This window comes from Aphelocoma coerulescens, assembly GCF_041296385.1.
Source record: "Aphelocoma coerulescens isolate FSJ_1873_10779 chromosome Z unlocalized genomic scaffold, UR_Acoe_1.0 ChrZ, whole genome shotgun sequence".
NCBI classification, from domain to species: Eukaryota; Metazoa; Chordata; class Aves; order Passeriformes; family Corvidae; genus Aphelocoma; species Aphelocoma coerulescens.
In genome coordinates this window covers 16,976,056-16,991,646 of record NW_027184085.1, presented here as the reverse complement: position 1 = coordinate 16,991,646, position 15,591 = coordinate 16,976,056, and the positions used below count along the sequence as shown (strand labels likewise).

Below are 15,591 nucleotides of genomic sequence, written 5' to 3'. Positions count from 1 at the left end.
ATGCTTTTGGGTTGAATAAAGCACTTATGGCAATTGTGCATGAAATGTTTGCATTGCTTGTCATCTGTTTTTTTTAACCATCTTTCAATTTTGGGGATGTTATCTACTCCTGATTTAAGACCTTGTGAACAATTTCCTGCTTTGTGAGGAGAAGAGCAGATTGCACACTTCTTTCAGCAGCAGTTCTCACAAAGATAAGCCCGGTTCTCCTCATTGCCAGGTTGTGCTCCAATTTGTTCCATTACTTCATGCATTTTAAAACAACAGGAATTTCTACCTTCATGAAACCATCCCAGAACACTTCCACAGGAAAATGTGCTCTGTAATTTACACTACACTTACAGAAATCAAGGGTAGTTTTAATATCTAGAACTGTCCATTTTGACATGTAGCGGGATGATGCTTAGGCATTGAGATAAAATTGGGATCTCCTGTATAGGCTGCTATGTAGAGCTTGCTTATATATTCTGTATGGAACTACTTTGTGTGCCTTTTTAGGCAGCACAGTTGAAGATACAGCATATTTAGTGACGCACTTCCACCTCAAGAACTTGTCTCTCTTGTGGATCCCTCAAACCTGTTATTCAGCCGTTAGGATATTGTACAAAGTGAAGCTGTTTACAGAATTAGGGAGTGGAATATATGAGAAATGACTGAAAAGCTTATGCCTGGTCCTCTGGCTGTGGGAAGTGCCACTCATCTCATCTGTAATTGCCTTGAACAAAACACAGATGTGCTCTGTAGCAGGAGCTACACGTATGTGCCCAACACTGGTGAATAAAATTGTCTGGTTTGTTGCTAATGGTGCTAAAATAAAACTGGTTATGCAGAAAACATATTCTTCGTGTTGGTAAGTTTCTTCTTTCCAAATAAAAGCTTTTAACAAGGAAAAGGATTGTTTTGGGTTGGGTTGGGCTGAAACTCTGCATCCAGCTGTTTTGTAATTTTTTTGCAATTTTCCAGCACTCTTCCAGCCCCTCTACTCAGTCCTGGTGAGGCCACATCTGGAGCAGGGTGTTAGTTGTAGGCTGCTCAGCACAACAGAGACATGGAGCTCCTGGAACAGGTCCAGCAGAGGGCAACAAAGGTGACTAGGGAACCGGAGCATCACTCTTGCGAGGAAACACTGAGACAGCTGGGCCTGTTCAGCTTTAAGAAGAGAGACAACCGAGAGGGGAACTCGTCAATGTCTATAAATATCTAAAAGGGGTGGGTGCCAAGAGGAAGGAGCCAGGTTGTCCTCGGCGCTTGGGCAGGGAGGCTGGACCAAATGACCCACTGTGGTCCCTTCCAACCTGGAGGATTCAGTGATTCCAGAGGTGGAAACAGCTTTTTCCTTGTGTAATAGTAGTAGTAGTAGTAGTAGTAGTAGTAATAATAATAATAATAATAATAACAACAACAACAACAACAACAATAATAATAATAATAATAATAATAATAATAATAATAATAATAATAATAATAATAATAATAAATTTCCCCGTGTTCTCCGCGGAGGACCGACCCCTTCCCTCCCAGATCCCAGCCACGGCCCGTGTGGCCTCGGGCTGGGCCGGCAGGTGGGGGCAGGTGGCGGTGCAGGCTCCCCCGGGCGGTGCGCGGTGCGCTGCGGGGCTGCGCTCGCTGCGGGGCGTTCCGCGGCCCCGGCCCGGCGCGGGGCGTAGCGCGGCGCGATTGGCGGCGAGCGCCGGGCTGCGGAGGCCGCGGGCGGCGCGTCCCTGAGGGGCGGAGCGAGGAGGCGCCGCCGCCCGCCCTTCCCTCCCTGCCCCGCCGCCCGCGCCCGGCCTTAAAGGCGCGAGGGGGCCGCGGCGGCGGCAGTAGCGCAGTGCGGGCGGCGGCGGCGGCTCGTTAGCGGTGCCGGGAGCGTGGGGGGGCCGTTGCCTCGGAGCGCCTCGCCTGGAGCCCCTCCCTGCCGCCTCCGCCGCGCTCCCGCCCCTCGGGCCGAGGCTGTCACCGCGCCTGCCGCCGGGCGCCGCCAGCATGTTTGACAGAACGCGGCTGCCCTTCGTGGCGCTGGACGTGCTCTGCGTGCTGCTGGGTAGGTCGGGGGCCGCGGAGGGCCGGGGGGAGCCGGCCCCGGGGGGCCGCTCTCCCCCTGCACGGCACTGCGCTTACCGCATGCTCGCCTCCCCCTCCCCGCCGCGCCGGCACCGCCCGGAGCGGGGCTCCGGCCGGCCCGCAGCCCCCGCCGTGCCTGCCGCCCCTCGCAGCTCCCCCGCCCCGCGCCCGCACGGGGGGATCTGGTCGCTGCTGCGGGCCGGGAGGGAAAGGGAAAGCGCCCGGGGGAGGGAGCTGCTGCAGCTTATCCACTGACATCTGTAACTCCCACTTCTCTCTTACGTCCTTACTCTTCCTTCCCTAACCTCCTCTGTCAGATGAAAGCTGGTTGTGGCAAAATTCAGTGCTGGAGAGGTAGATGTCTGGGAGATACCTGCAGCCTGGGATGTGTTTGTTATCCCGGGTGGGTCGGGAAGCTGTCCTGGAAGGGACCGTCATCACGGAAACACGCTTCATCCATCCAGGGTCCTGCAGAGGCACGGTGGTGCTCGGCAGCAGAGCAGGGATTCGTTGTAAGGCTGGGTTGAGTGCGATCTCAGTGGCGCTGAGCTAGAGCTGTAGCTGTAGGCTGGAAGTGAAATGGGGCATTCATTAGAGCGCGGTGTCTGCGCCCTCGTGTCCGTGTGCAGCAGCGAGAGATGGGTGTCGGGGCAGGAGCGATGCCTCGGTTATGGCCATGCGTCGAACCGACACAGCCACAGCACACTGCCACAGCGCTGCAATGCTTGGCTTGGCCAGCCCAAATATCCGCGCATTCCCAGTGTTACTTCTGTGTCAGTCTTTGTTGAAACTTCTTCATGTCCTGCCTCTCCTTTTGTTTAATGATACAGTGTAAAGGGCAATGATGTCAGTTATCGATCAGAGAACAGGCAGGTGCACTTTGTAAAGAAGTGGCACCTCTTGGTATGGAGAGCCTGAGAAGTGTCTTTACTCTCTGGAGATGTACTTCTTGGTCAGTCTTAGGAAGTGCTAATTTTGGGTGTTAGCTTGTTAAATAATGTCAGTACTTCAGTAATCTAAGTACTTTCTTGCCACGTTTAGTGGATAGTGTTCAGGCCTAGCTCATGAATTCCTGCTTGGGTGAAGATGTTTGTAGCATCAGTATAAACATAATGAACAACGTTTTTTTCTTGCTGGATGCTTCAAATAGAAATGGTACCTGTAGTTAAATGCCATTAAAAAGCAAAATTACAATGAATGATGCATTGTTCTGAGGTAGTGTTATAGGAGAGAGAGCTTTTGCAAAATGATAGTGGATCCATGTAATCCACTGAGAGCAATCTTTATTCAGATCAGGAGTTTTATTGGGCTATGGTATTGTGAGGCTTAAACTTTCATGCTGTCTTTATGGTGAGTGAAGCAGTTTTGTCTGTCTGGATAATTGTAATTACAAAATCTTTATAATTAGACAAAAAATTTGCACTATGCATATGGTTTGGTCTGTATGAAGCATATGGGCATATTATAAGTAATCCTGAGTAATCAAGGAAAGCAAAATATATTCAAGGTAAGACTGCAGAAGCATATAACTTGAGGGTCATCCACCTGAAAGGATGAGGGTTTTCCCCTACTGTTGCCCCAAGTCATTACCTGGGAAGGTAGGTTCTTGACCTTGCTCTGCAGTGTAATATTAGTATACACACCTTTCCCTTCTCTTCCTCTCACACTGTGTAGCATTTGGATCACAGATGTACTTACCTGGTGCCTCAGTGTGCTGGAGAGTTGCCAGACTTTTTATTTTCCCCTGGGCTTGTTTACTTCCTACTAGTAGTCTGAAAAATGCAGGCAGTGCATAATATGAAGTGCCCTGACACCTGCAACTTTAAACACTTTGAGTTACAGGTTTCAGTGAAACTCTAGCTGAGTTGCAGAATGGGAAAGATACTGGATGTAGGACCAAGTTCTCTTCCTCTTCTGGCTGACTCTCACATGGCTGAGACAGGCCCTTAGAAGAACATAGGTCTTACCTGTGTTTAATGGGCTGTTTAATTTAATTTTTTTACTGTAAAAACAATAGTTCCGGTTGATTGTGGACTTTAACTCTCACTTTTCCGCTGCCCTTTCCCCTGCTTGTGTACTTTGGTATCTGCTCAAATGACGGAGGTAACTGTCCAGATAAAGTGACTTGCTCGGATGGATAAATGATACCTAGTATCTCCACTACAGAGACCATGAGACCTCCAACAGAAGTGACGGTTTAAAAACTATGAAGACTGGTTTCAGCTGAACTCTCAATTTTGGTGTGGTAGCCCATGCTACCACAAAAAGGGGTACCAGTAGCATACTCAGAATCCCCAAGTTAACTCTTGTCACTTGATACAGAGCTTTTCTTTACTGTCCTCTTTTTCCTGTTTATACCTTCCCCAAAGTAAGTGCAGATGGGGAAGAAAAATTATTTTCATTGTCTCGGTAATGTTGGACTTGAAACCCAAGTGATATCCGAGCTTACCACTTGAAGTTGCAGTGATCTGACACACCCATGAACTCACTGCAGTGGAAACAAGTGATTCTGACTGTGTGTCTGATTTACTCGCTCCTGTTTTAGTCAAGCCATTTTTGTGCAGTTTCAACTTTCCCAGCGTAAGTTTTTCAAAAGAAAGGGAAGGGGGAGAAGAGCTATACTGTGTTGGGTTTTTTGTTGGTGGTGGTTTTTTTGGGTTTTTTTTTGCATGTGTGATTTAGATGGGTTTACTGAAAGGTGTGACATGCTTAAGATGGAGTTGAGGTAAGAGAATGAGAAAGACATCAACGAAAAGAGCAGGTGGGTAGAGGGGAAAAAAAGAGGAGGTAGAAACATCCCCATTAAATTATTAGACCGGTTTGGTTGCCTGAAACTTGAGTCTAAGTTTCTTTTAATTGTCCTTAATAAAGATTTCTCCCTCATCTGACTTTTTACCCACTAAAGGAGAGAGAATTCAGGGAAAGCAGTCTTTGGTGCCCGAGAAAATAACTCCTTCCCTCTTATCAGCAAGATAATTCTCTCCTAAAAATAACACCGGAGTTTCAGCCTTAAACTAGCTTTATATTCTGTAATCTAAAAAAAGCAGAAGCTGCAGGTTTCTGCAGTACCTGTCCTCAAATAGTGCGAGGAGGCTGTATCTGCATTCCCTGTGTGCTGATCTGCAGTGCTGGGTGTGTGTGTGCTGCATGTCCGCATGCAGCTCTGCAGTGCTGCAGGCAGCACCTCCCCTACTCCCTGCACTCCCGTAGATGGTGCACAGCTGCTTCTGGCACTGGAAGGCATGAGCGGCCTGGACTGCAGGATTTCTTTCTCTCTCATACTTCTGTTACTTGAGTTTTTTTTCCTGTTACTCCTGGGTTTTCTGATAGACATTTTATGTAGCATGGCAGAGATTTGCATTCTAGACAGTAGTATTTTTCAGAGATAGATACTGAGGCTTGGTTCTTATGGTTTATTATACTTGCAAACTGTCATGCAAAAAAAAAGTTTATTAGAATAGCTTAATTACTTAGCTTGCAACTGATGTCTTCATTATGCACTATATATATACTGTTTGGCACTCTTAGAGGTCTATTGTTTGATTGCAAATCAGGCTCTTTTTTCATTGCAGCAGGTCAACAGCATTAAAGAACAAAGTTGGGAAATGCATGGCAATATTCCTGTAATCAGTGGAAGAACTGCTAAATGCATTTATCTTTAGATCACTCTCACAAAGACAAAATCAGATTAAAGTAAGCTCTGCAGAGGTGACTGGAGCTGTAAGGAAAACACTCTGTCACAATTCTGGGATGACTTTCATCTGGTCTGTACTTGTCGAAATTCATACTTAACTTGAGTGCAGGGGTGCAATACAACACAGGTCTATTTCTTTAGTCCCTTGCCTGACTCTACAATTACTGATAAGCTGTTATAAGTAACTGGAGATTGTACTTGTCAATATATGATCGCTGGTGTAATGCAAGAATATGTACAACCCAAGACTAGAAAAACTGAAGCCTTCTAAAAATTCAGCCCTTTCTGTTCTGATTCATTTTTCTGCAATATGTTGGAAATAGTAAAGAATTACTTAGTTAAGTTTAAAACTGCTGTGGAATATAGTTGTATCTGTGTAGGGATTTAATCTTTTTTCTTCCTCACCATGTCCTACCCTGTGACTGTGGGGAAGGTGAGACTATGGCAGTCTTATTTATACATTATTATTATTTTTATTTTCTTTTGTCAAGAAACTTCGTCTAGTCCTTCACAAACATGAAGACATATGAACTGAATCCAGAAATAGTAAATGCTCACATCACTTTCAGGTTACTGTTTAAAGACTTTTGGAATATTTTGTGATACAGGACAACATGCTAAACAGCAGATGCATGTGTATAGGACTCAGTGAGTTTGCTTTTGCAGTGTGTGACCTTTGGGGGTTAAATGCTGGACCACTGCGCACACCCTGCACAGTGTTTTTGCTTTCAGTGCCTTTCTTCTCTCTTGGGAGTGTTTACTCTTGCCGTCACTGAAGGCTGAAGTCTCAGTGACAATTAAGGTATTGCTGTTCAGTCAGGGAAGTCTCGTTCTGTGTGGGTTAGCACTTCCTGATTGCCCTAGTTCAAATAAAACCTCCTCCACTATTATTTGTGACTCACTGACATATGTGTCACCATTCTTATTTTCCACATCATGTGGGTGCTAAATACTTTTTCTAGTGCATGAATACATTGTAAAGCTGTAACAAGTACATCTGAAAGAGCAGTTTGTCTTCCGTGACACTATCCACCAGTATAATGAGTACCATGACATGGTACTCATTAAACTGACACTCAGTTAATTGGAAACATAGCTGTTACCTGAAACTGGGCAAATCTTTCCTCTTCTGCTGTGCTTTCTTCTTTGCAGCAGTCACTTTTTGTTTCCCCCACATGAAGAAAGATGCTCTACCAGAGACTCTCCCTCTTGATCAGAAACCTGCAGTAAAACTTTAGGTAGAGGTTCAATTAGTTAATGAATACTATTCAAAGTCAGCAGTCTGGTTCTTGTTCTGCCAGCTTTTGCTGTTAAAGTGTGTCTTGTACTAACTTCTGACTCAAAACCAGAAGTTCTTGCACTTACTTTTTTACAGCAATGGGTGAATCTTGGTTCACCTTCCAGTGCCTTCCCAAGAGCCAAGTCTTGAACTCAGGACTATATTCTTTTCTCTTGGCGTAATAGAGCAAGATGCTTATCAGCTCTTGGGTTCCTTACCAGCTGCTTGAGTCCTGGTGATTTTTTTTTCCTTAGCCTTAAACAGTCAGAAGGGCTCTTGCAGCTTTCTTACATGAGGGTGATGACCTTTGTGTAATGGAATGGAAGGGGCTTCTTACATTTTCTGTAGAAAATTAAGTATGACATTACAATTAATTTACAAAATAGCTGATCTCTCATAGCTGAAGAATTTGTCCCTCCCCTCCATACTGCTTGAGTGCTTGTTTATGCTTTACTGAGCTGATGCAACACACCTCCCGGTTTTAAAGAATTGGGTAGTATGAACTCATACTGACTGAAAGCAGCTTGGTCTGAAGGCTGCACAATCACAGCCCTGCTGGGGGAAAAAAAGAGTTGAGTACTGGTTGCCTGCTACTGCACAGTTTTATGTAGGAGCACTGTTGCTGACCAGATGCTGATGAGGGGATAAAGCTATGATAATCCTCTGCCTGTGACTGTGTTGGAGCTGTGGAAGGCAAGAAGCACAAAGAGGTGACCCAACTCTTGAAAGTACCCAATGAGAAGAGAACTTGAGCCTTGTAGCCTGCCAACTGACTCAGATTTACTGTCCCAAACAACTGATAATCCTCTTTCCAGAATTAGTCCAGGAGAATTAAAACAAACTCACCTTGGATGGAGGAAAAAGACAAAGAGTGCTGAACAGAATTACATAGAAACCTATTGGCAAGATACGTCACCCACAGAAGTATGGCTTTAAAATGAGCTTGATTTATTACTAGATCTGCTTAGTTGGGTGGGGGTGCTTGTCTTCATCCCCTATTCTGCAATAGAAGCTCATAGTTCTTGGGTTTTATTCAGGTAAATAGTTCATTGAAAACAAGTGAAAAATCTACAAACACCAGAAATTCTGATAATGGATGACTAGCAAACAGCTAGTTTTATGACAAAAATTAAAACCATTTAAAGCTATTTTTAAGAAGCAAGATTTCCTTAAGATAGTTTTGGAAGCTGTTTTGTTTTGGTTTTTTTTAGCTGTGTAATTGCCACTGCATCAGGAAACACTAGTCATAGAATGTATTGGAAAGGACCTTAAAGATCATGTAGTTCCAGCCCCCACTGCCGTGGATAGTGGCACCTTCCACTAGAGCAGATACTCACTTCAGCTGTAGCAATAGATCTCTCAGTGCTGCCTGTGAGTAGACTCATAAGTGATTTTCCAGCCAGAATAGCTCAATCCTGCAATTTTAAAACTAAAAAAATTATCCTGCTTATATTAAGGATCTGATGCCTGCCTCTTATTGTTTAACAATTGACTGCTAATGAGTTGACCCACTTTCTGGGAGGAATTTTCCTTTTTCAAGTTATGAGACTGATCTCAAAGGTATAGAACTAAAAACTGTCTGTTGATAAACCTGCATTGTGTTTTTGACTCTACTTTTGCTGGATTTTCTGGTGCATTAATCCTTCTCATACAGTCAGATACAGCTTTTAAAATCAAGACTGCTTGTTTGTATGGAAGCCAAAAATAGACCCAAATAAGCTTCTTTAATAAAATATGATCTAGAAAGATAATGTTGAAACTTTCTGGTGCACTTATCAAACTCTTGTATTGTTATAATATTGAGTTAGAGGAAATGACCAGTACAACAATAGGCTGCTCTTGCTCTGTTATAGATTTAACTGATTAATCTTGAAAAAGCTGTGATCAAGAAGCAGTTTGACTCAGAAGTTTGTGAAGGCACTTCAGTTTTATTTGTGTTGTACTTCAATTTAGTTTTAGCATCTCTGTTGATATGGTGTTTTGATATTAGGCAACAGGAAAATGAAGGGTTTTAAAAAAATTTTAATTAAAAAACAGATGTCTGTCAGGTTAGGACACGCATCTTGGAATGTCTATCAACCAGATGCTGTTAAATGAAACCAAAGGTATGGATGAGCCATATCACTACACCCTTATTTCTGTGGTGCTGTTGATGAAGCAATGGATTTTGCTAGACATAGCCTAGATTTTAGTGCCTCCTCTCCTCTGTCTGCCTCTGCTAAATATGCAGGTTTCAGAGGAGCTATGTGGGGCTTTCTTGGATCTCATAAGGTAGCTTCAATTTGTTACCTAGCCATGCCTGGTATAGAAGAAGGATCACAATTTTTTATGTAATCCCTTTCCTAGGAAAGGAGGAAACTGTACTAAGGAGAAATTATGCTCAGTTTTTGCCTTAATATAGAAGGAATTATGTATCAAATTTTCTCATGTTGGGTGGCTTCTCAATCTCTTAGAATAAGGTGACATTTTTACCTCAATTTAATATTAGTGCATTTTTGTCCATTTAACTTAGTTCTGTTATTGCAGAAAGTCTTAGATTACTGAGTCACTGAAACTAAGCAATAGGTGCAATATTTTCTGAAACCGGACCACTGGGATGGTAAGGAACACATATATCTAAATTTGTCTGCCTTGTTTTGAGGCATGGAAGGGCAGTGAACTGCTTACCTTAAGCTGAAGGGGTGGTTTGGTGGTGGAGAGACCTGAGAGAATAAACTGCTGATTATAACCAGGGAAAACTTCTGATGTGTAGCAAGCTAAAGGGGAGCATATATGGCCCTTAAGGGGTACAGAAGGCAGGCAGTGGGATTGAGCCAGTCAAATAGTCAGAAACTACTCTCTATTAAATTCCAAAAATCATCCTAGTCATTATTTTACTCAGTGTCTGCTTTTCTTAGTGTTCCTTTGGGTGAGTTTTTTTGTAGGTTTTTGCTGATGCATGGAAATCAAGGCTTCAATTTTGTGTTGTTAGGTGAGCCTATGCTGCAGTACTAGTACTCAGTTAAAATTCTCTAAGATAGTGTGATGGTTGCGTCAAACACTAGTGGAGGTCCTGGGAATGGAAGTCAGGTCACCGTTTCTGCTTGCAGACTTTTCATTCGTCCCATCTCTTCTTTAAATGTAAGAGTCCAGTCATCAACACTGGAAAATGATATACATAGAAACTGAGATCACAAATCTAATACTGATAACTTCTACTACAAATGGAAAGCAGCACCTACTCTAAGTATTGTAAGACTTTCTATGCTATGGCATTGTACTCAAGTATCAAGAGCAATTTTGTATAAATATTTTTCCAAATTCTTAAGTAATGGACTTTTTGGGCAGTCTCCTGAATCTGTACAAAACAAACTGTTCTGATAGCTCAAGAGTATATTGGTCACTTTTTCTTTTAAAATCTGTTTAGATTGAGCTTTTTACAGAGTTTCTATTCTTACAGTGTACCATTAGACACTACAAACTTAAGTCTAACATGAAAAATTAAGTTCTGTTCTCTTAAACATGGTGGCATGCAGCAGTGTGTACAGTGTAAAGTGACGTCGTGGTGTATGACAGGGTATACAATGTCATGGAAATTCTGAGTCCCTCTGTAGCACTGCTGACTTCGTTAAAGACTGTTTAAATAAAATACTGCTATGCTTGTAGGACTCATTGGAAAATGAGCATTTACGTTCCTGACAACTAATTGCCTATTATATTTCTAGAGACTGAATGGTATTTCAAGTTAGGGTGTGTAGTTATAGGTGAAATACTCTGAAGGCCTCCTGTTGTGCACTCCCACAAAACAAAGATTAAAATGGGAAAATAGTTGCAACTTCTGGAGATTAAAAGAGCAGTAGTCTTGAATAACATTCAAAGTTGGTGTCACCTACATTAAAAAAAAAGTAAATCCTTCCCTGTCTTGCCAGCAGCTGACCTTGTCAGTTCTTTTTCTTTGGCTGTGTTACTCTCCTGGTCTGTAAGCTCAGTGATTTAGGTAGATTGTGTGCAGAAATCTACCTCTTTGGGGGCATGTACATTATTTTTAAATCTCTGTATAGTACCATTGAAGCCTTTAACTGAATGTAATGCTGAGCACATAATGCAAGCAGTGATAAAATATATAATTTCCCCTACACGAGGGGTTATAGTGGGGGAAGTCACCCTTGTTTACTCTGGCTGCAGCCAGTTAGATTTTTCCCCGCCCCATGAGCAGCACTGCAGTGCAAAGAATTGCTGATGTTTCCTGTTCCATCCCTTGCCTTTGTCCCCCTAGTGACTTTTAGCAGTTACTTCGGAAGCCTTCAGTGTTTTCAATCTTGTCAGTGATGGTGCAGTTGGCCTCTGCCACACTGGGTGAACTGCTAACGACTTCCAGGTGTGTGTCCATCCCTGGGCCAGCTTCAGCCTTCCCTTGTCCTTGAGCAGAGCCCAGGGCACAGCTTTTGCTTGTGACCTGCAGTTGACTCACTTGTCTGGTGTATGTTTCTCTAAGTAATAGAGCGGGATAGGATATATTACTGACTTGTTTCTGCATTTTTTAATTTATGTTTGCACTTCTCTAAGCACTCCCAGGAGAGACAATTGCATGGGTTTTAGAGTAACATGTACTTAGTGCTTGTAAAAGTCCATTTTTTTTGACTGAAATGTATTATAAGGGACAATACACTGGTCCATGCTAATGTTTTTAAACAAATTTTTGGACCTGTTCTAATGAGTTGGGTCTATAGATAACTGAACTAGTGTTTCCCTGTAGTAAACTCTTGAATGCAGAGAAACTGGAATATGATGTAGTTCTGTCTTAGTAAATGACTGGATTAGAAATTGCATGCTTGTGTTGAGGCTGTTCCAGTTCAGAGGAGGGTTGCTTTTGCTTCCTGCCTCCATCACCCTTGCCTGGCATAACAAAAAGTGGTGAGGAACTTGCTCAATTGCTGATCTGGCTTCTCTGCTGGCCAGGTCATAGATCAGAGGACAAATAAAAATGTAAGTAGCATAAAGTTGCAAGTAGAATAGTAGGAGGTATTAGAATGGTGTTCATGCTTTTAAATACGTGTATCCTGTTTACTGAAGCCTATCACAGCTTCTGGCATTATCAGAACAATCAGTTTGTTGGTATTAGAAATTCTTCACATTCCGTAGTGTAGAAAAGTAAGATAAAGTTCTTTAAAGTGGCTAGGAGGTAAATTGTGGGCTATCCACTTATCTCAGCTACTGCAAATAAATAGTGCACTGATTACTTTTTTTCTTGTACACCCCTTGCCTCTAGTTAGCAAAAGTTTGAATGCTTTCTCATTATTTTAATCTCTTCTTCCTCTTGGTAGTTTTTTGTTTCACAGAACCTTCTGTCTTAAGTGTTGATTCTTTCTCTTGACTGTTCATAGAAAAAGAATTTCAGCCATTCTCCTTTTCTGCAGAAGCAGTATCTTTTACAGATGTTTCTAAATTCTCTCCAGTAGCATGAGGTTGATGTGAGTTTGTTAAATCTCTTGCGTACTTCCTCACCCCAGACTGTACACTGAAAAATGAACAGCTAAGCAAACATGGTTGTCCTACCGAAAATAAAAGCAAAAATAGATGTGTAAGAGTAGGAGAACTTAAATTCTCTCTTGCTGTTGGTAGTAATTAACAGCTGTATAGGTTTAGCTTGAAATAATGATATTTATCTGTCTGTGGGGTTAACAGCATCATCTTGCTAATAAGAATGTAAGTTGTAGAAAGTAGCTGATCTGTTTTGAGGATATAATTTGATGTGTTTTCTGGAGATTATTTCATTATTTCTCAAATACAAATAGAATTATTGTTTGACACTCCCTAACTGAACTGTAAATTGTGTATTTCTTTACAAAACCTGAAACTGACTTTGTCAGCATATCAAGTGCAGAATATGTTGCTTATATTTTTCAGTGTAAGTGTAGAGGAACATAAAAATTCTTCAGTCTCATGTTAGTTCAGTACAGGTTCTCTTAATTAACACTTACTTGTGGGTTCATTGCAGCATGAGGAAAAACTTTGGTTAATAATCAAACCAGAGTGTTCTCATTTGCTGTAGTCTCCCTTAAGGGTAACTGCCTTTCTCCCAGTTCCTAGATATTAATTTGTTTTGTTGAAGAGAACTTCCTGATTGAGGACCAGATAGGAGTAGAGAGTCATATTGCCTTGGAGGACTTGAAGCAGCAATCCAGCATGAGTTGAAGACTGCACAGATCCTCAAGTGGAGATTCAGTACTTGCACAGATAAGGAGACCAGGTGGCCTAATTAACTTGTGTTTACAAAATACAGTGCATTCCTTTGTACTACTTAAAATTGTGGGGAAGAAAGCACCGCTGATCAAGATGCAGTTTCATGAGGTATTGAAGCTGATCTGTCCTGGGCTGTCCTTGTTGTCCTTTATTACATGCTCTTGGCTACATGTTCCTACTCTGTCCTTCAAGTCAGCTCTTACAGTAATACAGTTGGCCAGATGAGCAAGTGCCCCTGAAAAACCTGTGTTGTGTGGGCACGGGCTTGTCTTTTTGGACAGGTTGTGTGAAAACTAATGCTGGGGCAAGAAAGGGGTAGTGGTGGATAGCCAGAGGTGGGAGAAGGACAGTACAGTCTAAGTTGTGTTGGGTTGCTCTTGAAAGCTGAGCTAAGTTTTGTGAGCACCACATCTGGTTGAGAACTAGATAGTACAGTATCACTGAAGTGGTTAGAAACTTGAAGAGTTTCTTTTCTTTTAGACATAAAGCCATAATATTCTTTGCTGGTCTTAAATACTTACGGCAACTGCTGTAAAAGACACTAACTCAGCTATAAATTCTTCTTTTCCTCTGTTTAAGAAAAATGGGCAGCTTGCTGCCAAAGCTACATGGACACTTGAGAGTCAGAATCTGACTTCTTAGGCCTCCAAGCTTAAGCACCTAACTCTAAAATTACCAGTGTGATAAATGCCTCAGATCAGAACAGTTAGTGCAGTGTTACACACATTGTAAAAAGATGATGGATTGGTACCCATCACTTCCATTTGTAGGATAAACTGTGAAATTTAATTTTTTTTTTTGGTTTAGTCTTAAAAAAACACTAAAAATATAGCATATCATCATTTTTTGTTCAAACGGACTTCCTTTGGGGGAAAAAAAGAAGACTTCACTTTCTCCTCTTGCGTACTAGTATTTTATTTTTAATGTTCTTTTTCTGTGGGTGGAGGACCATTCTCACAGGGATTTCCTCCCTATTCTCCCAGCCTGGACTTCCCTTCCTTCCTTGTTTTCTTACAAGCATTTGTCATGCTATGTCATCCAGCCAGATGTGATCAAATCCTGAAGGCTATGTATATTACTGTGAATTACTGTAGGTGGTCAGTGGAAACTGCAGTGCAACTGGCTTGGGCCTACAAATTAGAGTTGGAAACTCCTTGTGAGCTCAGCATACCTCATGTAACTAGCTTAGCCTCACTCTGTACAAATGTGTATTGCCCTGTTCTTACGGTTCTAGGCCAAAACTTAAGGCTGTTCCTTCCCTGCAATCCCTGCTCAGTAATTCAAGGATCATTCTTGCCTTTGTCTCCCTCTTTACCCTGTTTGCTTTTTTTCTTGTTCACAAGTATGAAGCTGTTTACCTTTCTTTCATAGGCAAAGACTTAAAATCTTTGCAGTCTGTTTTCCGATTCAACTTTGTTACTACATCTGTAGCTTTCAAGGCTATAAAACCATAAGATATTTTGGGTGGAGGTGATTTTAAAGATTATCTTGTTCCAATATGCCTGCCACGGGCAGGAACAACTTTCAGTGGACCGTTGTTCCAAGCCCCATCCAGGCTGGCCAATGGGTTAGCTAGTGTCTGTTTGTGGGAGCACTGCAGAAGTGTGTCCTTTTGTAACAGTTACAGAGCACTGGAGTGACCAGGTTGTTTTCTCTTTATAATTAAAGGAGAGAGAAAGCTCAGAGGACTGCTGTTTCTTGCTACTACCTAGCAAAACAGCCCAGAATCTATTGGTCACTAGTTCTTGACAAGATAAGCTGCACGAATTCTACCAGAAAATAAACTCCAATTCTGAGATGTTCCAGTCAGAATGATGGGTGACTTCAAGAAATAGCCCTTTTTTACAGCTGAAGGTCTTCATGCTTTATGGGATTTGAATAGCAACTAAGCCGTTATGATCCCTTAAGGTATAAATCCACTTGGTTCACAAGAGCACCTTCTGGTTACTGCTGGTACTGTCTAGGTGAAAAGGAAGTGGAGGTATACTGTGGAGAGGATAAGGCATGAGAGCTGCTCTACAAGATTGGCTTTTAGCCTGGTGATCTTGCATGAGATCTTGGTCACTCTTTGCTCCAGTTTGTAGAAGCTAATGAGACTGAACATATGTACATTCCTCAGAAGTTCAGCCTGATTAAAGGTCGTGGAGATGTTTGGCACCTCTCGTGGCAACACTGGCCTGTTACGTACATTAGTGGTGGGTTTTTTTCCTTTTCTGCTTACAGTGGAAAGTTCAGGACTGTTTGCTTACATGTACTAAGTCTTGTCTTCTCTCCCTGTAAAACGAGCAACAGTAAAAATGCTGTCACTGTTTGGGATAGGTTAATGATTAACTGA

At 42.4% G+C, this 15,591-nt stretch overlaps 1 protein-coding gene across 2 annotated transcripts in view; it reads left to right on the top strand.

The window, feature by feature from the left end:
• The first annotated feature begins 1,767 nt into the window (after positions 1 to 1,767).
• Positions 1,768 to 15,591, top strand: part of PLPP1 (phospholipid phosphatase 1) — a 62,718-nt gene continuing 48,894 nt past the window's right edge. For both annotated transcript variants that reach the window (XM_069000799.1, XM_069000798.1), the window contains exon 1: positions 1,768 to 2,041. In XM_069000799.1, coding sequence (XP_068856900.1) covers positions 1,984 to 2,041 — 58 coding nt within the window. In that variant the 5' untranslated portion in view covers positions 1,768 to 1,983. The remainder of the gene's footprint in view (positions 2,042 to 15,591) is intronic.